Consider the following 26,267-nt stretch of genomic DNA (forward strand, 5'->3'; position numbering starts at 1 on the left):
ATATGCACTGGTTAAGTAAGTAGATAGCAATTGGCAGATGCAGTATAATGCAGGAAAATATATAGTTGTCCATTTTGGCCGGAAAAATAGGAAAGCAGAACCTGCTTTAAGTAGAATCACAGCACAAAAAGAAAGACTGCTGTCTCATGGCCAATTCATCCAGTGCACTTTGCTACCCTGTTCCATAACTCTATCCTTTCTTCCTTTTCAAATAATGATCCAGTATCCTTATGAATGCCTTGATTAAATCTTACACAACACCAGGTTACAGTCCAACAGGTTTAATTGGAAGCACTAGCTTTCGGAGCTCCACTCCTTCATCATGTGGTTGATGAGGGAGTGGAGCTCTGAAAGCGAGTGCTTCCAATTAAACCTGTTAGACTATAACCTGGTGTTGTGTGATTTTTAACTTTGTACATCCCAGTCCAACACGGTATCTCCAAACCTTGATTAAATCTGTCTTCATACTTTGAAGCATACTGTAAAACAATTCTGGAACTCCTCCCTCTTGACATTGAGTAAAAGAGCTGAGGCCGTTGACAATTTAGCATCACTGATGTTTGTATTTTTCCCTATGTTGACTTGTATTTGTAACTTAGAATTGAGTTGAATTAGCTTTATTGTGACATGTACCCAAATGAATACAGTGAAAAGTTTACAGTTGCTGAGTTAGGTGCAGATACTTAAGATCAAATTTTTAGGAAACAAAAAAATGTTGTGAAACTTGAAAGGGTTCAGAAAAGATTTACAAAGATGTTGCCAAATTTGGAGGGTTTGAGCTATAGGGAGAGGCTGAATAGGCAGGAGCTGTTTTCCCTGGAGTGTTGGTGGCTGGGGGGTGATCTTAGACATTTATAAAATTATGGGCATGGATAGGGTAAATTGACAAGGTCATTTCCTGGGGTGGCAGACGTCCACAACTAGAGGGTGGAGGGTTTGGGGTGAGAGGGGAAAGATTTGAAAGGAACCTAAGGGCAACCTTTTCACGCAGAGGGTGATGAATGAGCTGCCAGAGGAAGTGGTGGTGGCTGGTAAAATTACAGCATTTTAAAAGGCATCTGGATAGGTACGTGAATAGGAAGAATCCAGAGGGATATGGGACTAGATTTATGTAGGATATCTGGTTGGCATGGACAAGTTGAACTAAAGGATCTGTTTCCATGCTGTACAGCTCTGTAAATAGTCCAGCAATTTAAGTCCTAGAAATAAATATTAAAAATAAAGAAGTAAGAAGTTCAGAATATCATACTTTCCAACCTAATTGTTGCCGGCACCTAGCTTCAAGGAAGATGTCCACCACCTTGCCGCCGCTTGTACCGGACCCAGCAACTTTAGATTAGATTAGATTTCCTACAGTGTGGAAACAGGCCCTTCGGTCCAACAAGTAAACGCTGACCCTCCGAAGAGTATCCTACCCAAACTCATTTCCCTGCATATCCCCCTGACTAATGCACCTTACACTGGCAATTTACCTGACCTGCACATCTTTTGGAATGTGGGAGGAAACCCACACAGACGTGGGGAGAATGTGAAAGCTCCACACAGACAGTTGGCCAAGGCGGGAATTGAACCTGGGTTCCTGACGCTGTGAGGCAGCAGTGCTAACCACTGAGCCACCATGCCGCCCTTTAGGCATCATTGCTGCTGGGCCCACTTTGCTGAAGCTGTTGAACCCAGAGTCTCTGCCTCTGCGGCCAGACCAGGCCAAGCCGTCACTGGGTCACATGATTTGCTTGAGCTGCAGGTGTCGCCTTGCTGGTGCTGCCATCTTAGAGAGTCTGCTGACATTGGTGGCACTGTCTCTGATTGCTGGAGGAATTTGCTGTTACTGGCCTTGGACCCTGGGAGAATGACCTTGATGCTGTAGGCCAAATATTTTAGGAGAATGCACAAGCTGCCGCCATGTCCTATTGCTGGGAGAATGTACTTCCTGCTGCTTCCTATCACTAGAGAAGCCACTTATGCCACTCCACGTGTGCTGCCCTGCCGGTGCTGCCAACTAAACTGCCACAGAAAGAAGGAAAAGAAAAATCAAAATCAAAAGGAAAAGCAAAAGAAAAAAACAGAGGCAAAAGTGAAACAAAGAAGGAAAGCAGATGGGAGTGGATGACCCCTGGGGAAGAGTCCACATGCAGCCCTGTTCGTCTATCGCTATCTTGCACTGGAAGCATCATCTAGTTCATATTTCTGCTCAATAACAGTAGGTCATTTCCTTGAGGAATATTTTCAAGCACTGCTAGCTGATTATATTGATCAAAGTTCTGTTCAAAATTCCTCCTTTCTGTAGTGTGCAAGTTCAGTGTACCCTTGAACTTGTAAAGTTTGTTGCCAAGTGTGGGGTCCAATGTCTTCAGACATATGCAGTAGGTCTGGAACTTCTGCTTGATCAACACTTCACAAATGTTGATGTTGAAATTTGAAAAAGGAACAAGGCAGTTCATTGGCAAAATAGAGAAAGAACAGCAATGTGTATTGAAAATAGAGTTTTATGGAGAAAACTGAAGAAAATAATGCAGAAGATTGACACTTTTTTTGTTCCGAATGATTAATGTTTCAGTTGTCTCTCTTTATCGCTACTCATAGAGGTAGTGTTTCTTCAGTGAATGAGATCCAGTTTTAATATAGTATGGAGTAACTTTAAAAATTGTAAACTTTGTAAAATTGTAAAAATTGTAAAAAATATATTTTTTACTTTTTTTTGTAGTGTTCAGTTTTGAAAATACTGATTATTGCCTTTTTCTCTTTTCAGCATTCTATGCATTTGTGCTGTGTGCTGCTGCATTAGGTGTTGCCCTGTACAATGAGGTGAACCTGAGTTACATTTACAGCAACCTGTTGCAGCTTGCAATCTCTGCAATGGTGTTTTCAGTTGTCCTGAGTATTTACCTGTATGTGCGCTCCTGGCGTGTTCCTGCAGATGAGATAGCAGAAGGAGGAAATTCTGGTAAGTGTCTATTAATTAAGTGAACAAAGGTTACGTATAGCAATTCTAATTGTATTTCATTGCCCTTTCATTCTTTTTATTTTCAGATACTTTACCAGCTACCTTTTTAAGTGACACAAAAGCAAAGTACTATTAATGCTATAAATAATTATCTGGCATAGTTTGTGGAGTGACTGAGATTTGATAATGGATCGTCAAGCTGAAATGTTAATTGTCTCCACATATGTTGACAGACCTTGTGATTTTCTAGCTTTTTCAGTTTTTTGTAATGTTAATTACCATTTATTAGCCACTTATAGCAAGCCATTCAATGTTCTCATGACTTTGCATAGAAATTGTTTTATTTTACTTCTAAATGGCCTAGCTGTAGTTTTATGGTCATGCTGTCTTCTGGGTTCTCCAATGGATTTCCATTTTACCCCATTACAGTCTTGAACAGAAGTCTAGCTGTAGGCAATTCAGCCCCTTCAGACTGCTCCGCCATGCTACAAGGGAAAGGAAACAGTAAGGCGAAGGAAACACTATTAGGAGTGGTGTATAGACCCTCAAACAATAGCCACACTGTAAGAAATTATAAATTGACAAATAATGAGTGTATGTAAAAGAATAGTGCAATAAGCATGGGTGACTTAATATTGATTTGGCCAATTAAGTTGGAAAGACTAACTGCAACAACAAATTCATAGAGACCATTAGGTTTGGCTTCCTAGAGTAATATATTATGGAGCCGACAAGTGAGCAGGCCAGCCTTGGTCAAGTAATGGGTAATGAGGCAGGTTTAATAAATGACTTTTTAAAAATAAATCCTCTAGGATGTACTGAGCAATACATGGTAGAATTTAACATTCAGTTTGAATGTGAGAAACTTGGGTCGGAAACACCCGTGTTTAACGAAAAGGAATTACAATGAAATGGGGACAGAATTAGCTAACAAAAACAGAAGTTGCTGGAAAAGCTCAGCAAGTCTGGCAGTAACTGTGAAGAGAAATCAGAGTGAACATTTTGGGTCCAGTGACTGTTCTTCAGAACTGTTCTGGGGAAGGGTCACCAGACCCAAAATGTTAACTCTGATTTCACAGATGCTGCCAGACCTGTTGAGCTTTTCCAGCAACTTCTGTTTTTGTTTCTGATTGACAGCATCTGCAGTTCTTTCGATTTTATATAGAATTAGCTAAAGTGGACTGGGCAGGTAGATTAGCAGGAAGGACAGTAAACCAGCAGTGGTAGACATTTAAGGAGGTAATTCATAATGTTAAGCAAAAATATATCCCATTTAAGGAGAAAAGATCCTAAGAAAGAGAAAAAACAACTGTGGCTAACCAAGGAAGTTTAAGGAGAGCATTAAGCTGAAATAAAATATATACAAGTAAACAAAAGTCAGTGATAGCCCTAAAGTCTGGGATAACTTCAGAATCTAGCAAAGGAAGACTTAAAAAAGATGAAAAGAAAGCGAAAGTAAGCAAATTAGTAAAGAATATAAAAACTGATGTATAAAAAGGAAGAGGAAAGTGAAAATGAACATTGGTTCCTTAGAAAATGAACCTGGGGAGATAGTCATGACCGAGGACCTAAAAAGATATTTTGCATCAGTCTTTACAGTGGAATATACCTCTAATGTCCCATTTAATACTAACATATATGGGGGGTGGAATAAAGTCTCAGCATGAGAGAAGTAGTATTAGACAAACTAATGGGGCCAAAGGCAGATTAATTGCCTGGCACTGATGGCTTTCATCCTAGGATCCTAAGACACAGCTACAGGGATGGTGAATACATAGCTTGTAATTTTCTAGAGGTCCTTTGGGCTCTGAAGAAATACTGGAGGATTGGAAGACTGTCAATGTGACACCCCAAAACAAAAAGGGACAGAGTCAAAGAGCTGTTAACTTAGGTCGATTAGCATAACGTCAATTATTTGGAATCAGTTATTTGAGGAATTGATAGGACATTTGGAAAACCATAATCTAATTGAGTAGAGTTAGCATGGCTTCATGAAAGGGAAATTGTTTGACTTAATTTGAGAGTTTTTAAGGGAAATCCTATCCAGAATGGATAGTGGGGAACCTGTAGAAGTGTCGTATTTTGATTTTGCAGAAGGTATTCGTCAAGGTTCCTAAACTTGATTGAGATTTTTTAAGTGGCAGAAGATAGACAAAGGCATAGTGACAGACATTGCCTATATGGATTTCAGTAAGGTGCTTGACAAGGTACCACATGGTAAATTGGTTAGCAAGGTGAGATCATGTGGAATCCAGGGGGAAGCTAGCCAATTGGTTACAAATTTAGCTTGAAGGTGGTAAAGGGTTATTTTTCAGGCTGGAGGCCTATGACCAGTGGTGTGCCATAAGGATCAGTGCTGAGTCCACTATTTTTCTTCATTTATATAAATGATTTAGATGTGAATAGAGGAAGTATGTTTAGTAAGTTTGTAGATGATACCAAAATTGGTGGTGTAATGGACAGTAAAGAAGGTTATCGGAGTACAGTGAGATTTTGATCAGATGTCGAGAGTGTGTTGCTGGGAAAGCGCAGCAGTTCAGACAGCATCAAGGAGCAGGAGAATCGATGTTTGGGCTTGTGCCCGAAACATCGATTCTCCTGCTCCTCAGATTTTGCCTGAACTTTTGTGCTTTCCCAACAACTCACTTTCTCAACTCTGATCTCCAGCATCTGCAATCCTCACTTTCTCCTGATCTTGACCAGATGGGCCAGTCAGCTGAGTGGCAGATGGAGTTTAATTTAGATAAATGTGAGGTTTTGCATTTTGTAAGCAGTGGGAGTCCCTCTCCCACTGCAACTTCCAGGTCATTTCCTCTGCCCTGAAGCTCTTTCCTCATTTCCCCTTCCCCCATCTCACCCCAGTTCCAAACTTCCAGCTCAGCACTGTCCCCATGACTTGTCCGACTTGCCTATCTTCTTTTCCACCTATCCACTCCACCCTCCTCTCTGACCTATCACCTTCATTCCCTCCCCCACTCACCTATTGTACTCGATGCTACTTTCTCCCCATTCCCACCCTCCTCTCATTTATCTCTCCACCCTTCAGGCACTCTGCCTGTATTCCTTTTGAAGGGCTTTTGCCCGAAACGACGATTTTACTGCTCCTCGGATGCTGCCTGAACTGCTGTGCTTTTCCAGCACCACTAATCCAGAAGCAAATTAGAGTAGGACTTGGACTGTTAAATGGTAAGGCCTTGGGGTGTGTTGCTGAACAAAGAGACCTAGGGGTGCAGGTGCACTGTTCACTGAAGTTAGAGTCGTAAGTAGACAGGGTGGTGAAGAAGGTGTTTGCACACTTCACTTTATTGATCAGTGCATTCAGTATAGGAGTTGGGACATCATGTTACTGCTGTACAGGATGTTGGTGAGCCACTTTTTTTTTTATAGATATTTTTATTAGAAATTTAACATTTTTACAAGTTTACAAAAATAAACAAAACTCTCAGATATAAACATTGATATACAATTAGCTCAAATATACAATAGCCAAAATTTGAGGTGAGCCACTTTTAAAATACTGCATTCAGTTCTGGTCTCTCTGCTTTAGGGAAGACGTTAAACTTGAAAAAGTTCAGAAAAGTCAGGAAGGGGAGCAAGTCACATAGGCAGGGCAGGAAGGAACAAAGCAGAGAGCAAGATAGGTCTGATAAATTAAACTGCATTTACTTCAATGCAAGAGGCTTAATGGGGAAAGCAGATGAACTCGGGGCATGGTTAGGAACATGGTACTGGGATATCATAGCAATTACAGAAAAATGGCTCAGGAATGGACAGGACTGGCAGCTTAATATTCTAGGATACAGATGCTATAGGAAGGATAGAAAAGGGGGGCAAGAGAGGAGGGGGAGTATATTTTTGAAAAGGGATAGCATTACTGCTGTACTTAAGATATTACTAGGAATACATCCAGGGAAGATATTTGGGTGGAACTGAGAAATAAGATGATGATGATCACCTTATTTGGATTGTATTATAGATCCCCTAATTGTCAGCAGGAAATTTAGAAACAAATGTATAAGGAAATTTTAGTAAGAATCCGTAAGACAAATACGGTGGTTCTGGTTGGGGATTTTAACTTTCCAAACACAGACTGGGACTGCCATAGTGTTAAGGGTTTAGACGGAGAGGAATTTAAGTATGTACAAAAAATTTTTCTGATTCATTTGGAAGATGTTCCTACTCGAGACGGAGCAAAACATGACCTCCTCTTGGGAAATAAGGCAGGGTAGGTGACTGAGCTGTCAGTAGGGGAGCACTTTGGGGTCAGCGACCATAATTCTAGTAGTTTTAAAATAGTGATGGAAAAGGATAGACCAGATCTAAAAGTTCTAAATTGGAGAAAGACTAATTTTGACATTATTAGGCAAGAAGTTTCAAAAGCCAATTGGGGGCAGATTTTCGCAGGTAAAGGGACAGCTGAAAAATGGGAAGCCTTCAGAAATGAGATAACAAGAATACAAAGACAGTATATTCCTAAGTATGTAAGTTAGCTCGCTGAGCTGGAAGGTTTGTTTATAGATGTTTTGTCAACATGACTAGGTAGCATCATCAGTGAAAATCTCCAGTGAAGCGCTGGTGGTATGTCCTGCCTCTCTCTTTATAAGTCTTGGTTTCTAACACCATCAACAATATCCTGACAGGCGTAAAATTCACAAAAGAGAAGAACAACAACAGACTCCCATTCCTAGACATGACAGTTGAACATATAGTTAACAGCTTCAAACCAGTGTCTACAGAAAAACAACTTGACTTCAGAAGCAATTATCCCAACACCCACAAACTGAGCAGGACCAAGACATTATTTCAATGAGCTACATCACACTGCAGCACCCAAGAACTACAAACAGCAGAAGAAAAATATCTATACAACAGTTTTCAAGAAAAAGGGTACCCAATAAACACTATCTGCCAATTCCTCAAAAACGATACCAAACAAGCAGACACAATGCAACCAAAACCTATAGCCACATTACCTTACATCAAAGACCTATCAGAAATGACTTCCAGACTACTTGGACCCCATGGCATCATGGTAGCCCACAAAACTTCCAACAGACTTAAACAGCAACTAATGAGCCTAAAGGATCCATTAGATACTGCCAGCAAAACTAACATCATTTACAAGACACCATGCAAGAACCGTAAAAAAACACTACACCAGGCAAACAAGCAGGAATCATGCCACCAGGATATATGAACATAAACTAGCCACCAAAAGAGACTACCTACTGTTACTAGTTTCCATGCACACAGACAAAGAAGGACACCACTTTGGCTGGGACCACTGACACACATGCCTTTTTTGTTTGTATGGAAGTGCTTTTTAACACCTCTCCTAATGGTCTGGCCCTATTCTCAGACTATGCCCCCTAGGTCTAGGGTGGCACGGTGACACAGTGGTTAGCACTGCTGCCTCACAGCGCCAGAGACCCGGGTTCAATTCCCGACTCAGGCGACTGACTGTGTGGAGTTTGCACATTCTCCCCGTGTCTGCGTGGGTTTCCTCCGTGTGCTCCGGTTTCCTCACACAGTCACAAAGATGTGCGCATCAGGTGAATTGGCCATGCTAAATTGCCTGTATTGTTAGGTTAAAAGGGTAGGGTTATGGGTGGGTTGCGCTTCGGCGGGTCGGTGTGGACTTGTTGGGCCGAAGGGCCTGTTTCCACACTGTAAGTAATCCAATCTAATCCAATCTAATCCAATCTAATCCTTTCCGCAATGAAAACACATGCGCGAGGCATGGTATTCTAACCAGAACTCATCAATAAACACATCGACGCAGATCCCGTCTACCTTCTCTTGAAAACAAAAACCGGAAATGACATCACCCACTCAAAGAAACCAAGACCTATAAATAGAGAGGCTGGACATACCACCAGCGCTTCACCGGAGATTCTCACTGATGTTATCTAGTTATGGTGACAAAATGTCTGAAAACAAATCTTCCAGCTCAGCAAGCTAACTTAATACTTACCGTCAATCTGAGCTGTTAATCGCAAACAACCTGTTACAGTGAAAGGTAAGGCTGATAGGTGTAGGGAATGGTGGATGACTAGAGAAATTGAGGTTTTGGTTAACAAAAGGAAGGAAGCATGTGTCAGGTGTAGACAGGAGAGATTGAGTGAATCCTTGGAGTATAAAGGCAGTCGGGGTATACTTAAGAAGGAAGAAAGGAGGGCAAAAAGGGGACATGAGACAGCTTTGGCAAATAGGATTAAGGAGAATCCAAAGGGTTTTTATAGATACATTAAAGGACAAAAGGATAACTAGGGAGAGAATAGGGCCCCTCAAAGATAGGCAAAGCATCTTATGTGTGGAGCTGCAGGAGATGGTGGAAATACTAAACCAGTATTTTGCGTCAGTATTTACTGTGGCGAAGGACATGGAAGATACAGAATGCAGGGAAATGGATGGTGACATCTTGTCCATATTACAGAGGAGGTGGTGCTGAATGCCTTGAAATGCATAAAAGTGGATAAATCCCCAAGACCTGATCCCTGACCTGGGAAGCTAGGGAAGTGATTGCTGGGCCTCTTGCTGAGATATTTGTATTATCTATAGTCACAGATGAGGTGCCGGAAGATTGGAGGTTGGCTAACGTGGTGCAACTATTTGAGAAAGATGGTAAGGAAAAGCCAGGGAACGATAGGCCAGTGAGCCTGATGTCAGTGGTGGGCAAGTTGTTGGAGGGAATCCTGAGGGACAGGATTTACGTGTACTTGGAAAGGTAAGGACCAATTAGGGATAGTCAGTATGGCTTTGTGTATGGGAAATCATGTCTCATGAACTTGATGGAGTTTTTTTGAAGAAGTAACAAAGAGGATTGATGAGGGCAGACCAATGGACATGATATATGTGGACTTCAGTAAGGTGTTTGGCAATGTTCCTAATGGAAGACTGGTTAGTAAGATTAGATCGCATGAAATGTGGGGAGAACTATCGAGAGAGTGGGACCAATCTTAAATGAGGAATCAAGTGGGCTAAAAGGGGTCATGAAATAACTTTAGTGAGCAGAATTAAGAAGAACCCCAAGGCCTTTTATTCATATATAAGAAGCAAGAGGGTAACTAGAGAAAGGGTTGGCCCACTAAAGGATAAGGAAGGAAGGTTGTGTGACGAATCTGAGAAAATGGGTGAGATTCTCAATGATTACTTTGTATCAGTGTTCACTAAGGAGAGGGACATGATGGATCACGTTGACATAAGGAGGCAGAATGTGTTGGGTAGGCTAAAGGATATTAAGCTGGACAAATTCCCAGGACCTGATGGGATCTATCTCAGGTTGCTGAAGGAGACTAGAGAGGAAATAACTGGGGCCCTGACAGGTATCTTTGTAGCATTCTTAAACATCAGGTAAAGCGCTAGAGGACTGGAGAGTTGCTAATGTTGTCTCCCTGTTCAAAAAGGGTAATAGGGATATTCTGGGTAACTACAGACCAGTGAGCCTGACGTCAGTGGTGGGAAAGTTGCTGGAGAAGGTATTGGGTGATAAGCCCATTCTCTTCCAAATAAAGATAGATCCTATCAGTAATAGGCAACATGGTTTTATGCGGGGGAGATTGTGCCTTACTGACTATAGAATTCTTTGAGAAAGTGACCGAGTTGATTGATTGAAAGAAGGGCTGTAGATGTCATATACATGAACTCTAGTAAAGCATTTTGATAAGGTTTCCCATGGTAAACTAATGGAGAAAGTGAAGTCACATAGTGTGCAGGGTGTTCTAAGTAGGTGTATAAAGAACTGGTTGAGCAACAGGAGACAGAGGGTAGTAGTTGAAGGGAGTTTCCCAAAATGGAGAAAGGTGACCATTCTCCATTTCTGTATTCTCCAAAGTGGTGTTCCATAGGGATCATTGCTGGCTCTACTCTTGTTTGTAATATACATAAATGATCTGGAAGAGGGCATTTGGTGGTCTGAGCAATACATTTGCAGATGACACGAAGATTGTTGGAGCAGCAGAACGCATAGGGGACTGTCAAAAGAATACAGGACAATATGTATAGACTGGAGAATTGGGCGGAGAAGTGGCAGATTGAGTTCAATCTGGGCAAATGTGAGGTGATGCATTTTGGAAGGTCGAATTCTAGAGCAAACTACACTGTAAACGGAAGAGCTTTGGGAAAATTTGATGAGCAGAGAGATCTGGGAGTTCAGGTCCATTGTACCCTGAAGGTGGCTGCACAGGTGGATAGAGTGGTCAAGAAGGCATATGGTATGCTTGCCTTCATCGGACAGGGTATTGAATGTGAGTTGGCAGATCTTGTTAAAATTGTACAAGACTTTGGTTTGGCCACATGTACAGTTCTGGTTGCCACATTACCAAAAGGATGGGGAAGCTTTGGAGAGGGTGCAGAGAAGGTTTACGAGGATGTTGCCTGATATGGAAGATGCTAGCTATGAAGAGAAGTTGAGTAGGTTAGGATTGTTTTCATTAGGGAAAGAAAAGAAGATTGAGGGGAGACCTGATTTGAGGTCTACAAAATCATGAAAGGTATAGACAGGGTGAGTAGAGATAAGTTTTTTTTTCTCAGGTGAGGGATTCAATAATGAGAGGTCACGTGTTCAAGATGCGAGCAGAAAGGTTTAAGGGGGATACATGTGGAAAGTACTTTACACAGAGGGTGTAGGTGCTTGAAACGTGTTGCCAGCAGAGGTAGTAGAGGCAGGCATGGTAGATTCATTTAAGGTGTGTCTGGACAGATGTATAAGTAGGTGGGAAGCAGAGGGATACAGATCCTTAGGAACTGCACGATAGGTTTAAACAGTGGATTTGGATTGGCTTAGGCTTGGAGGGCTGAAGGACCTGTTCCTGGGCTATAAATTTTCTTCTTCTAGCCATTTGGGTACAGAACTGGCTCAAAGGTGGTGGTGGAGAGGCCTGGAGGCCTGTGACCAGTGATGTGCCACAAGGATTGGTGTTGGGTCCACTGTTTTTTGTCATTTATGTCAGTGATTTGATGTGATCATGGGTATAGTTAGTAAGTTTGCAGATGACACCAAAATTGGAGGTATAGTGGACAGCGAAGAAGGTTACCTCCGAGTACAATGGGATCTTGATCAGATGAGCCAATGAGCTGAGGAGTGGCAGATGGAGTTTAATTCCGATAAATGTGAGGTGCTGTTATTTTGAAAGGCAAATCAGGGCAGGTCTTTTACACTTAATGGGGAGTGTTGCTGAACAAAGAGTGCAGGTTCACAGTTGCTTGAAAGTAGAGTTGCAGGTAGATAGGTTAGTGAAAAAGGTGTTTGGTATGCTTTTCTTTATTGGTCAGACCATTGAGTAGAGGGGTAGGCAGGTCATGTTGTGGCTGTATAGGCCATTGGTTAGACCACTTTTGAAATACTGCATGCAGTTCTGGTCTCCTACCTATTGGAAGGATGTTGTGAAACTTGAAAGGATTCAGAAAAGATTTACAAGGATGTTGCCAGGGTTGGAGGATTTGAGCTACAGGGAGAGGTTGAATAGGCTGGGGCTGTTTTCCTTGGAGCGTCAGAGGCTGAGGGGTGACCTTCGAGAGATTTGTAAAATCATAAGGGGCATGGATAGGGCGAATAGATAAGGTCTTTTTCCAGGGTAGGGGAGCCCAAAACTAGTGGGCATAAGTTTAAGATGTGAGGGGAAAGATGTAAAAGGAACCATGTTTTTCATGCAGAGGGTGTTGCGTGTATGGAATGAGCTGCCAGAGGAGGTTGTGGAAGCAGCTACAATTACTGCATTTAAAAGATATCAGGATGGGTTTCTGAATAAGAATGGTTTCGAGGAGTATTGCCCAAATATGGGCAGCACGGTGGCTCAGTGGTGAGCACTGCTGCCTCACAGCAACAGAGACCCAATTTGATTCCACCCTCTGGTCACTGTCTGTCTGTGTGGAGTTCTCCCCATATTAGGAGAGATTAATCCCACGGAAAAAGAAGCATGGTACAGGGAGGATGAGGCAACCGTGGCTGACCAAGGAGGTCAGGGATAGCGAAGAGCAAAAGAGAAAGCGTATAAGGTGGCGAAGGGCATTGGGAAGCTTACAAAGACCAACAGAGGGCAACAAAAGAAGAAACCAGGAAGGAGAAGATTAAATATGAGGGTAAGCTAGCCAGTAATATGTAAGTGTTTCTTTAGATATATTGTTATGAAGCTGAAGGCATGTACTGTACCTTTGAGAAAGAGAATGATGTTCTGAACTGAAAGATTACAAGCACCTGTGGTATGACTAATGTCCCCATCTGTTCTGAAACATTGAAAATATGTAATATTTTGGCTGTGAAATTGATAATTGAATGGTTTGCTGTTTTGACAACAATTTGAAATTAACCAAACAGTTAAATTATGCCCCAGGAAACTAAAACCCAATTGCGTTTGAATTTTGGTTTTGCCAACATCGAGACAGAAACACCGGGAGATCTAACATTTTGCTGCCTAAGAAATTAGGAAACACTCTCTGTTAAAGGTACCTTTTCATAGGAAACATATTCACAGTAAAAAGAAAGGACAATCCAGAGAGATCTTCAGCCAGAAGAAGAAAGTCACAGAAGATGACAGCGGCTGTGTGGTTTGAAGTTAAGTTGATGTAACTTTAATGTGTCTTATTGGAACAGCATATTGTTATAGCATTGGAGGCAGATAATCAATTTAGAGAGGGGGCTTAGAATTGTGAATAGTTGTTTAATGTTCACTTTTAGAGTTTAAAAAAATTGTTATTTTCTTTAAATAGTCCAATTTTAACAGATTACAAGATGAGGTGAGCTTTTCTTTGTGCTTGGTTTAATTAACAGAGAGGCGTTCATCTCTGCGTTGTAACAATATAAAGGGCAAAAGAGGCAAAAGTGGACATTGGGGCACAGGAGAGATAGTAGTGGGGAACAAGGAAGTGGCTGAGGAACTGAATAATTACTTCGCGTCAGTCTTCACGATGGAAGACATGAGTAATATCCTAAATGTTCAAGAGAGTGAGGGGGCAGAGATGAGTATGGTGGCCATCACCAAAGAGAAGGTGCAAGAAAAACGGAGTGGTCTAAAGGTAGATAAATCATCTGGACCAGATGAACTACACCCCTGAGTTCTAAGTGAGATAGCTGAAGAGATAGTAGAGGCATTAGTGGTGATCTTTCAGGAATTACTAGAATCAGAATGGGTCTCTGAGGACTGGAAAATCACTAACATGACACCCCTATTTTAAAAGGGAGTAAGACAAAATATGGAATATTACAGACCGAATACCCTAACTTCGGTCATGGGTTAAATCCTGGAATCCATTGTGAATTATGAGATTTCTGAATATTTAGATGTGTATGGTTAAATAGGGCAAAGTCAGAATGGTTTCATTAAGGAGAGGTCATGCTTGACAAATCTGCTAGAATTCATTGAGGAAGTAACAAGCAGGTTAGACCAAGAAGAGTCAATAGATGTTATCTGTCTGGACTTAAAGAAGGCATTTGATAAGGTCCCACACAGGAGGCTACTGAGTAAGATGATCGCTGATGGTGTTAGAGGCAAGGCGCTAGCATGGATAGAAGCTCTGGTCAAAAGCAGAGAGTGGGGATAAAAGTGTCTTTCTTGGGATGGCAGTTGGTGACAAGTGGTGTTCTGTAAGGCTCAGTGTTGGGACAACAACTTTTCACATTGACGATCTGGATGAAGGAACTGAGGGTATTCTGGCTAAGTTTGCAGACAATACAAAGATAAGCAGAGTGACAGATAGCACTGAGAAGGCAGGGAGGCTGCAGAAGGATTTGGACAGTTTTGGAGATTGCGCAAAGAAGTGGCAGATGGGGGACAAGGTGGGAAAATGTGAGGTCATGCACTTTGGTAGGAAGAATAGAGGCGGGGAGAAAGTTTCGAAGTCGGGAGTCTCTTTAAGACAGACAGATTCTTAATTGTCAAAGTGATCAAGGGTTACAGGGACAAAGAGGGAAAATGGGGTTGAGAAACCCATCAGCCATGATAGAATGGTGAAGCAGATTCAGTGGGCTGAATGACCTGATTTCTGCTTCTATGTCTATGCCAGAGACCCATGCCCCATTGCTTGCCCCTGATAAGTTGTCTCCACCAACAGTATCCAAAACAGTATACTTTTTGTTGAGGGGAACGGCCACAGGAGATCCCTGGAATGCCTGCTGGTTCCCTTTCCGTCCCCAGCTACGTTCTTTTTGTACCTGAAATGTGGCTCCCTTCCCTGTAAGTCCTCTCAATGATCCGAAGTTCATCCAGCTCCAGTTCCCTAATGCAGTTTTCGAGGAACTGGAGTTGGGTGCGTTTGCCGCTGATGCAATCAGCAGGGACAGTCATGGTGATCCTTAACTCCCACATTCTGCTGGGGGAACATTCAACTGCCCTAACCACCATTCCCATATTCTAAATTCCCAACGAGACTACTTAAAACTTTTTTAAAAATCTAGTCAACTTACCAATCCAGTGCACAAACTTTTTTTTTGGTTCGAGGAGGAGGATGGCTGAGAGACACTACCAGACTAGTGTTTCGGGTAAAACAACAGCCCAAATATATAACCTCACTTACCCAGCAGTCCCATGTCCGCTCCTGCTCATCGTGCGCTCCACCTGTACACAAGGTAAGTTTTTATACTTTAAATTTACCTTCCCGTCAGCCCCCTGGTCCTTGCTGTTGCCCCTCCCACTGCAACTGCTGCCGAAAAAATGAAAGAATCCCAACCTGTTTAAATTTTACTGATCAGTCAATTCCTCCGTATCAGGGATCAGCTAAATGGATCTTCTCTGAACTTACTCCAATGCACACTATCTTTTCTTGCACAAGGAGATGATAATTGCTCTCAGTATTCCAGATGTGGTCTCCCTAGCACCTTGTACAAGGTGTTAGACATTCCCTCCCTTTATACTCCAATCTCCTTGAAATAAGGGTCAACATTGCATTAGCCTTCCTGATTTGTGCCAGCTTTCTATATTTCGTCTACAAGTTCCCCCAATTTCTTATATGTTGCAGCTTTCTGTACTTGTACTCCGTTTAAATAATATTCTGTTCCTTTGTTCTCTCCATTGAATTTTCTTTGACACCACATCTCAAAACTGTTAAACCCTTACATACGGGGGGGGGGGGGGGGGGGAAGAAACTGGGGAAACCATTCAGTAGTACTAGTCCTCAGAACTTAATGGGATATTCCTTTTATCTTGCTGTTGTCTGAGCTTTTCACTCAGGTTCTTTTACTTCACGGGGGTACAGAATGACTGGTTCACAAATTTATAAAATGTTGAATTATTGGTTAAAAGCAATGGCTTACAGCAGATAGTGGGAGAAAATAACTTGCATTTTTCAGACTTCAGGTATTTTTATGTAGGGAGTGATCACCTTCCGTTCCAGTCATTTAAGGGTTTCTCACTGTAGCGTTCACACCTCAAGATTTTTTAGATACCCAGGAACCAGTTGGAGAGTTGTCAGGCTGATGCCCTTTGGCATCCGTGATTGGTTAGCCCACTCAAACCAGTCGGTTACTTTTTGTTACCAGCCAAATCTCACTTTGTGTACACACTTCAGAGCCAGGCCTCTCTTACTGCACGCGCGCATGCACACATCTGCCTTGTCAGGCAGCTGTGTAAACACAACTTGCAGTGAGTTTCAGTGCCTTGTTTTGTTAGAGTACAATCATTGTTTTCTCAGTCTCTTGCTGTGAAACAGTCCTTTTCCCAAATCCAATCCGCAATCAATGATAAATGAATATAAAATGAACAGCTCCCTGTTCATTGTCTGCCTATCTTTAAGTGTCACATGCCTTCGTTTTGTGACTCATTTGATTTATGTGAAACTTTTAAGTACTGCTGAACATGTAACTGTTTTGTGATGTTTAAAATGACCAAGTTTAGTCGGTAGAATGTGACCTGACCTTTACAGAGCTATGCTGATTAGCCCACATCTTAAATGTTTTCAGGGAGCAGTTAGATCTAGTTCTTAAAGTTAAATGGATCAAAGGGTATAGGGAGAAGGCAGGAACAAAGTACTAACTTGAGTGTTCAGTCATTATTATTAGTGAATGGCCAAGTAGGCCCAAGGGCCAGCAAGCTGACTCCTGTTCTTCTTTTCTTTCTAAGGCCTTGAATTTACCAACACAATTCAATCTCTTGACCTTAGGAATACTTTTAGCTCGATTTCCGTTCACAGTAGCGTTCAGTTACTCCTTCCCAAAGCTGCTTCAATATTCTAGATTCATAATTAGACATCAATTCCATTATAACATCAGAAGATAAACTTGTTGAATCCCCATCTTTCTAACAATTACTGTTAATATTCCTGTGATCTATATTGTCAAAGTCTGATGAGTTTGTGCCTCTGAATGTTTCATTACTATTTCTCCTAATTCAACCTTCTGAAATGTGAGACTAAGTATTTCTGAATCCCTGACACTTCCTCACCTAAGTACAAGATGACCACCTTATTTCTGTGTGTACCAATCTTTTCTTTGAGCAGCTTTTTTTAAACTTTTCTCACACATTATAAAAGCCCTTTTTATTTAACCGCCTTCAAACTGATCACTTATGCTCCACCTTAGTCATCTAAATATCCCTTCTTGATTCCTTGCTAAGCTTTTTATATTTCAAGCAGTTTTCTCCCCATATTGAACATATTTGAATTTTGTGCATGGTAAAGTATCTCATAGGAGCATTAATCCATTGTAGTTTTGCACTATCAGGACAGGTGACTGAAAACTTGGTTAAGTCAAAACAATGGAGTATCTTAAAGGAGAGGGAAGTATATTTGCAGAGACTAGCAAGGCAGTTCCAGAGCTTGCTGTAAAGGTTATTTTTCATGATTAATTATCAGAGCGTTTGCTTTTACAACCTCCTCTATATTCATAATCTAAATGGATTTAGTTTGTAACTTACCTTTGTAATGATCATAACTGGGTCAAAATAAGGGTTTGCAGATAATCACCCAATAAAACTTGAACCTATAAATTCTATGAAAATGTAATCTTGTTTAAATTTTTGCACCTCTGTATTAACAACTCAGAGGTGTTCAGTGAGGCATGAGCCTTGACAAACTGCAGGCAACCACCTTTATGATCACCTATGACAGTTGCAAAGACTGCCTATATGTAAATCGCTTTCTGTTCCTTCTTCCAAATCTCCTGTTTTTGCTGCCACCTCAATGTAGAATTAGTTTATGCTAAATATTGGCTATCTGAGCAAGGTTCTAAGCTACCAATGGTATTCTCCTTTTGTTCTGGACCAGACTGCACTGTTTCATTATCATTTTACCCAAGGAAATTAAATACTAACTGATCCACTGACAGCGAACAATTCGGAAACAAATGTGTAGACAGTTGAAGTGAAAAGTTCCTATTTTAATTAAATGAGCATATCTGATGTCATAGAATCATACAGTATGGAAACAAGCCCTTTGGTTCCTGCCAGCATTTGGTCCATATCTCTTTTCAACCTTCCTATTCATATGTCTTTCAAATGTTGTAATTGTACCTGCCTCTACCACTTCCTCAGGCTTGTTCCATACACGCACCACCCTCTGTGTAATTACTATTATAAATAAAGCACACATTGTAATTACTTCGTCTGTATTGGTTTGCAGGTAGTTTTATTTATGACTTCTTTATTGGGCGTGAACTGAATCCTCGTATCAGAAACTTTGATCTGAAGTTCTTCTGTGAATTACGTCCAGGTTTGATGGGCTGGGTGAGTTTGAAGCATCTACTGACTAAACCATAAGATTACAGAGGAACCTCGATTATTCAAAGGACATGGGAGGGCAGTATTTCACTCGGCTAACCGAATTCTGGATTAGCGAATGCCAGATAGCTTAGTTTAGCTGAGCATTGGGACATTGCAATCTTGCTGGATAATCCGATATTCGGATAATCAAATGCTGGGTAATCGAGGTTCCTCTGTATATTTTTGAATTCTAAATTATATTTGCAAGTCTTCTGGTTCTGTCCTTCACTAAGTTTCCTTATACTTCTACACTTTATTGTCCTGTTTCTCATAACATTCCCAAAGCTAAATGTAAGTGTGTGTCCAGTCAGCAGCCACTTGGGAAAGCCTTGAGGCCCACTCCTTCCAGCGTCATCACTGAAGTTAAAGATTTAATCAAGTTACTCAAAAGTCCTCCATTTATTTGCTTGATGGACACTAATTAACAGAAAGCATTGAATAGCTTTAACTACTTAATATGAGCTAATAATTATTAGAATTAAATCAATTCTAACTACAGTAAAACTGAAATGTGAATTATTAACATGTAGTTCTGTTACATGCTACTATAAGCCTCTTATTAAACAACTACTCTTGCATAGAGGCAGCCACAAACAAACAGATATTATGGATGGAAGAAAATAAAATCTGGGGAGAAACTGTTCAATGGCATCAATCAACAAGATTGATTGAGGTGTCCCTTATGCTTTCTCTCAAATCTTCTGATTTCCAGATTTTTCTAGTTCTTTGCCGAAGTCACGGATGGACTCATTTATTCAATGTTTCAGTTACTGGTTAAGACGCAATAACTTACAGGTAGCTATCCTCCAGTTTTTGGTTACTTCAATACAAAGCGAGAGAGAGAGAGACCCTGTTTGTTTTGCAGTCTGGAGGCCTCTGCCTATAAATTGCTCACAAGCTGTCTATTGCCCAGGAGCCAGTCAGAAAGTTGTTGTGATGCTAGGACTCCTGGCCTATGCAACTGGTCTGAATTGCACAAGCCAGTCAGCAATCTGTCTCTGGTTAAAGGTTATTCTGTTCATACATGATTCCTTTGTTAATCCCCTCCACAATTGCTTGAATAAAGCAAAAGTATAAATACAACTCGCAATGAGTTCCAGTAACTTGGTTTTTAAAAGTGCAGTAATTCCTTCCACAGTTCTTGGTTTAAAGCTGTCCTTTCCCTATTTTGGCTCACAGTCCAAAATATATTAAACTAAAAAGATGTGATCTTTATCGTCCATGTGTTGAGTTGGCCTGATCCTGATTTCTGTTAAATCAAAGTGGATTTATGTGCTAAGAGGTGAAGGTAAAATGATTCTATGTCTCTGGTGACAGCTTAGTTTAGACTTTTAAGTGCTACTGTACTCAATTGCAAGCTCTTGTGCCACTCCAACTATTCAGAATCTCAGAATATGCACAAGCCTCAAGTTCAGCATGAGTGCAATCTTTTTTAAAATATTTTCTTTTTTAAAATTCAAAGCCTTGAGAAACTTGAATGCTTCAAGGTAATGTCTCGTTTTCTTGGGGAAAAAAAAACGCACCAATATCTGTTTAATTTTGGTGCAACAATGAATTCATCAGCTTGGGATGATTAATCATTTATGCCTTTAATCTACTCAATATACCAAACAAAATTCTTAATATTGCAGTTTGTATGAATGAAATGAAGTGACAGCTCCTAAAATGCGGTTTGGCCAGTAAAAGTTGCACAAAACGTGAATGTTTGAATACAAATGCAGATTTTGAAATCCTTTGCTTGTAATACCACAGAATCACAAAAATAATACAGTGCATTAATCTGCACCAGTTCTACAAATGACCACTGTGACAAAGAGCCATTCTCTTGCTTTCTCTAAATGCCATTGCACATTTTCCTTCTATTCAAATAATCATCTAATGCCCTCTTAAATTGGTCAATTGAACTTGCCACCACCATACATGAAAAAGCTTTTTATTAGTCACTTTAAATCTTTGTCCATATGTTCTTGATCATTTTACATGCAAGAATAGTTTCTCCCTATCCAGTCTGCTGTCTGTTCATGATTTTAAAAGCATTTGTCAGATCTTTGCTTCCTTCTCTCCAAGAAGCTCAGTCCCCATCCTTTCCATTCTGTTCTCATAATTGAAGATATTCTTGCCTGGAATCATTCTTATAAATTTTTCTTGCACTCTCTACACTTTCCTGCAGTGTGGTGCCCAGAGCTGTACACAACATAGTAGCTGATGTCTTATACAGAATTAGCATAACCTTGCTGTTGTGCAGTGTCTGTTAATGAAATCCAGGTTACTGTATGCTTTATTAACTACTGTCTTCAGCTGTCCTGCCACTTTGAATTTTCTATGCACATATACAATTGGGTCCCTCTGCTCCTCACCCCTTTTAGAATTATTTCCCTTATTTCATCTGTCCCAAGTGTTTTCATCCAAATGCAACATCTTACATTTCTGTGAGGTAAGTTCCATTTGTCACCCATCTGCCCACTCCTCCAACTTTTCTATGTCCTGCTGAAGTTTGATCCTGTCCTCAAAGTTTATGACACTTCTAAGTTCCATATCATCTGCAAACTTTGAAATTGCCCCCTTCACATCAAGATGTAGATCATTAATACATATCAGGAAAAGCATGGATCCCAATACTGACCCTGGGAACCTTCATTACAGGCATTCTATTAATCTGAAAAATACCTATTACACTCCCTTTCTTATCACTCAGTAAATTTTCTATCCAGATTGCTACTGGCCCTTTTATTCCATGACCGATAACATTTTTCACAAATTGATGTGAGTTATTTATGTTGATGCAAGTCAACAACATCAATCATCAGCCCTTTCTGTTAGCTATTTGAAATAAACTTTTTGATAGACATGAAATCTGTTACTTTACTAATCATTACTTTTACATGTGAGAATTCTATTCTGAAGAATTGTTTCTGGAAGTTTTCCCGACACTGAACTTAAACTGAGCACACAATATAAGTTGTGCCATTACTGGTTACCTTTTGTGACCAAGGATCACAACCAGTCACCCATGTTACATAGAACAATATAGTACAGCACAGGAATATGCCCCTTGGCTCACAATGTCTGCCAATTGTGATGCTGTTCTAAATTTATCCCATCTGCCTGCACATGATCCATATGTCTCCATTCCTTGCTACGTTATGTGTCTGTCGAAATGCCTCTTAAACTTTGCTATCATATTTGCATCTACCATCTACATTGGCAGTGCATTCCAGGCACCCTTTTTAATAAATAACTTTCTTTGAATATCTCCTTTAAACTTTTCCCCTCACTTTAAACCTATTCTCATCTGTATTTGGCATTTGCATCCTGGGAAAAAGACTGACTATACAACCTATCCATACCTCTCATTACATAATTAAATCAGGTCATCCTTCAGCCTTTGACACTCCAGAAAAAAAACGATTCAAGTTTGACCAAACCCTCCTAACAGCTACTACGCTCCAATTCGAGCAATATACTGGTAAACCTCTTTTGCAACCTTTCTAAAGTTATCCGTGTACTTTGATATGGCGACCGGAACTGCACGTACTATTCCAAATATAGTCTAATTAAAGTCTTGCATAGCTGCAATGTGACTTGCCAACTTTTATACTTAGTGCTCTGACAGATGATGGCATGCATGCCACATGTAGCCTTTACTCCCTTATCCACTTATGTTGCCACTTTCAGGGAGCTATGGACTTGCACCCAAAAATTCCTGTGTCTTAAGGTTCTGGCTTTTTACACTATACTTTCCTGTTGTATTTGACCTCTCAAGCTGGATCATCTCATACTTGCCTGGATTAAACTCCATCTGCTATTTCTCTGCCCAGCTTTCCAACTGATCAAGCTGCATCCTTTGATTTCCTTCCTCATTTTCATAACTCCATTAATTTTTGTGTCATCTGTGAATCTACTAATCAGATCACTTATATTTTCATCCACATCATTTATGTACATATATAAAACAGAGTCCTAACACTGATCCTTGTGAAATGTCACAGTTCACAAACCTCCAGTGAAAAATTGTCCCCTCCACAACTACCCTCTGTCTTTTATGACCATGCAGATTTTGTACCCAACTTGCCAACTCCAAATGATTCCGTGCAATATGATCTTCTGGACCATGAGAGACTTTGTCAAGTGCTTTATAGTGTCCATGTAGGCAACATCCACTGCCCTACCTTTATCAATCATCATCTTCACTTCCTCAAATACTCAAGCAAGTTTTTGAGACAAGACCAGTCCTGCAAAACGCCATGAATGATTTTCAGTAATAAATTCATTCATCTCCAAGTGCGAGCAAATCTTGTCTCTGAGAAACTTCTCTAATAATTTCCCTACCACTGACGTAAGCTTATCGGCTTGCAATTTCCTGGATTATCCTTGTTGCCCATCTTAAACAAAGGAATAACATTAGTTATTTGCTAGCCTTCTGGAGCCTTGCCTGTGGCTAAACACGATACAAAGATTTCTGTCAAGGCCCCAGCAATCTCCTCCCATGCCCCTCTCAGTATCCTGGATGAGATGTTAATGCACCCAACACCACTTCCTCTTTAATATCGACATCCCTTAGACTATCAATAAACTCCTCCATAATCTTACCATTATCCATGCCCTTCTCCTCAGTGAATACCGATGTGAAATATTTATGAAGGACCTCAACCACTTCCTCTGGCTCCATGTGTAAATTCCCCCTTTGTTCTTGAGTGGACCCTATCCTTTCGAGTCGAAGAGTGTGGTGCTGGAAAAGCATAGTTGGTCAGGCAGCATCCAAGGAGCAGGCGAATCAACATTTTGGACATAAGCTTCGGGGCGGCATAGTGGCTACCACTGCTGCCTCACAGCGCCGGAGACTCCGGTTCAGATCCTGCCTCAGGCAGCTATCTATGTGGAGTTTGCACATTTCTCCCCGTGTCTGCGTGGATTTCCTCCCACACCAAAAATGTGCAGGTTAGGTGAATTGGCCATGCTAAATTGCCCATAGTGTTAGGTGAAGGGATAAATGTAGGGGAATGGGTCTGGGTGGGTTGCTCTTCGGAGGGTCGGTGTGGACTTGTTGGGCTGAAGGGCATGTTTCCACAATAAGTAATCTAGTCCAATCTAATAAACTCTTCATCAGGAATGAGGCTATCCTTTCCCTAGCTATCCTTCTGCACCCATAGTATCCCATGGCATTTTATACATAATCCTATTTGCCAAGGATGTTTCATGGTCTCTGCTGGCCTTCCTACATTCTTGTTCAAGTAGTTTTCTGCTTTTTGTACTTGAGGGTTTTGTCTTACATATGACGGATTAGGGAGAACACAAAGGCATTTTACACCTATGTGAGGAATAAGGGAATGGTCAAAAAAAAGAGTAGGGCCAATCAGGGATAGCATAGGGAACTTGTGTGTGGAGTCTGAGGAGGTAGGGGAAGCCCTAAATGAGTGTTTTTGCTTCTGTCTTTACGAAAGAAACGAACTTTGTAGTGAATGAAACCTTTGAAGAGCAGGTGTGCATGCTGGAATGGATAGAGATAGAGGAAGCTGATGTGCTGAAAATTTTGTCAAACATTAAGATTGACAAGTCGCCAGGCCCGGACCAGATTTGTCCTCAGCTGCTTTGGGAAATGAGAAATGCGATTGCTTCACCACTTGCGAAGATCTTTGCATCCTCGCTCTCCACTGGAGTTGTACCTGAGGACTGGAAAGAGGCAAATAGGGAAATCCCCAGCAATTACAGACCAGTAAATCTCACGTCTGTCGTCTGCAAGGTGTTGGAAAGGATTCTGAGGGATAGGATTTATGACCATCTGGAAGAGCATGGCTTGATTAAATGCAGTCAACACGGCTTTGAGAGGGGCAGGTGATGCCTCACAAACCTTATCGAGTTCTTTGAGGATGTGACTAGAAAAGTTGATGAGGGTTGAGCTGTGGATGTGGTATATATGGACTTGAGCAAGGCATTTGATAAGGTTCCCCATGGTAGGCTCATTCAGAAGGTCAGGAGGAATGGGATACAGGGGAACATAGCTGTCTGGATACAGAATTGGCTGGCCAACAGAAGACAGCGAGTGGTAGTAGAAGGAAAATATTCTGCCTGGAAGTTAGTGGTGAGTGGTGTTCCACAGGGCTCTGTCCTTGGGCCTCTACTGCTTGTAATTTTTATTAATGACTTGGATGAGGGGATTGAAGGATGGGTCAGCAAGTTTGCAGACGACACAAAGGTTGGAGGTGTCATTGACAGTATAGAGGGCTGTTGTAGGCTGCAGCGGTACACTGACAGGATGCAGAGATGGGCTGAGAGGTGACAGATGGCGTTCAACCTGGATAAATGCGAGGTGATGCATTTTGGAAGGTCAAATTTGAAAGCTGAGTACAGGATTAAGGATAGGATTCTTGGCAGTGTGGAGGAACAGAACTTTAATTAGACTATGTACCTTGGTGTGCAGGTACATAGATCCCTTAAAATGGCCACCCAAGTGGACAGGGTTGTTAAGAAAGCATATGGTGTTTTGGCTTTCATTAACAGGGGGACTTTTCTTTCAGCCTCATGGAAACATGCAGGTCCTGAAATCTGATCGATTGGCCTTTAAACGACTCCTACATGTCAGATGTTGGTTTAGTCTCCAAAGTCACCCCAATCTAATTTCACCAGTTCTTTCCTGATACTCCTCTGCTACACTAGTTTTGAACCCTCCTGAGTGGCACTGTTAAACCCCCCCTGCAGGTGTCACCTGCCCTGGAAAAATCTCAATGATCCAGATATCTCAAGCCCTCCTCTGACTCCACCCTTTTTAGCCATGCATTCAACTATACTACCTTCCTATTGCTAGCCTTACTAGCAGGTGGTGCAAGTGCAGAGGTCCTGTTTTTTTAACTTATCTCCCTAATCACTTTGTAGGACCTCCCCTCTTTTTTTTCTGCCTGTGTAACTGGTACCAATATGGACCATGACCTCTGACTACTCACCTTCTCCTTTCAGAATGTCCTGTGCCTGCTCCGACATCCTTGACCTGACAGCAGGTGGTAGCATGTCATTCTGCAGTCTTAATTGCCACCACAGAAATGCATTTCTGTACCCCTGACCATAGAGTCCTTTATCATGCCTGCTTGCCTATACCTCAGATCTCCCTGCATTACAACAAGCTAGTCGTAGTACCGACTGTTGCTTTTCCTCTGAGAGGTCATCCTCTCCAACAGATTCCAAAGTGGTATATCTGTCTGAGAGGAGAATAGCCACAGTGGGCTCCTGTACTATGTGTTGAAAAATGTGGTGCTGGAAAAACACAGCAGGCCAGGCAGCATCCGAGGAGCAGGAGAATCGACGTTTCGGGCATAAGCCCTTCTTCAGGAATGTACTGTGTGCCCATGCTTGCTAGTCTTGTGGTTGGTCACCCACTGCTTTTGTGTTTGTGTATCCTTTGTTTGTGGTATGAACGGCTCACTTAACATCTTATTCATGACGTTCTCAGCCTCGTAGATGCTCCATAGTGAGTGCATCAGCAGTTCCAGCTGCTCCAGAGGCAAATCAGGACCTTGCAACTGAGCATACTTTCTGCATATGTGGTCACCATTTTCTAATTGGAAATGTCTCTGATTTCCCACATACTGCAAAAGGAGCATTTCATCAGCCAAGTTTTGTCACTTTAAACGTCAGCAACTACAGAC

General features: G+C 41.4%; 2 protein-coding genes across 3 annotated transcripts in view; one reads left to right on the forward strand and one right to left on the reverse strand.

Annotated features, from left to right (window-relative positions):
• Positions 1-26,267, forward strand: part of lbr (lamin B receptor) — a 101,798-nt gene that overhangs the window by 57,508 nt on the left and 18,023 nt on the right. Inside the window, exons 8-9 of the mRNA XM_043687384.2 lie at positions 2,750-2,944; positions 18,491-18,594. Of these exons, the coding sequence (XP_043543319.2) occupies positions 2,750-2,944; positions 18,491-18,594 (299 nt within the window). The remainder of the gene's footprint in view (positions 1-2,749; positions 2,945-18,490; positions 18,595-26,267) is intronic.
• aars2 (alanyl-tRNA synthetase 2, mitochondrial (putative)) overlaps positions 2,882-26,267 on the reverse strand; it is a 113,752-nt gene continuing 90,366 nt past the window's right edge. The window contains exons 23-24 of one of the 2 annotated variants that reach the window (XR_015755073.1): positions 15,455-15,495; positions 2,882-2,911 (exon numbers count right to left, since the gene is read on the reverse strand). The gene's annotated coding sequence lies outside the window, so the exon portion shown is untranslated. The remainder of the gene's footprint in view (positions 2,912-15,454; positions 15,496-26,267) is intronic. The other variant, XR_015755074.1, reaches the window with a different exon arrangement.

Source organism: Chiloscyllium plagiosum, unplaced genomic scaffold (genome assembly GCF_037043375.1).
Source record: "Chiloscyllium plagiosum isolate Xiang-an unplaced genomic scaffold, Cpla_swu_hap1 HiC_scaffold_3, whole genome shotgun sequence".
NCBI lineage: Eukaryota > Metazoa > Chordata > Chondrichthyes > Orectolobiformes > Hemiscylliidae > Chiloscyllium > Chiloscyllium plagiosum.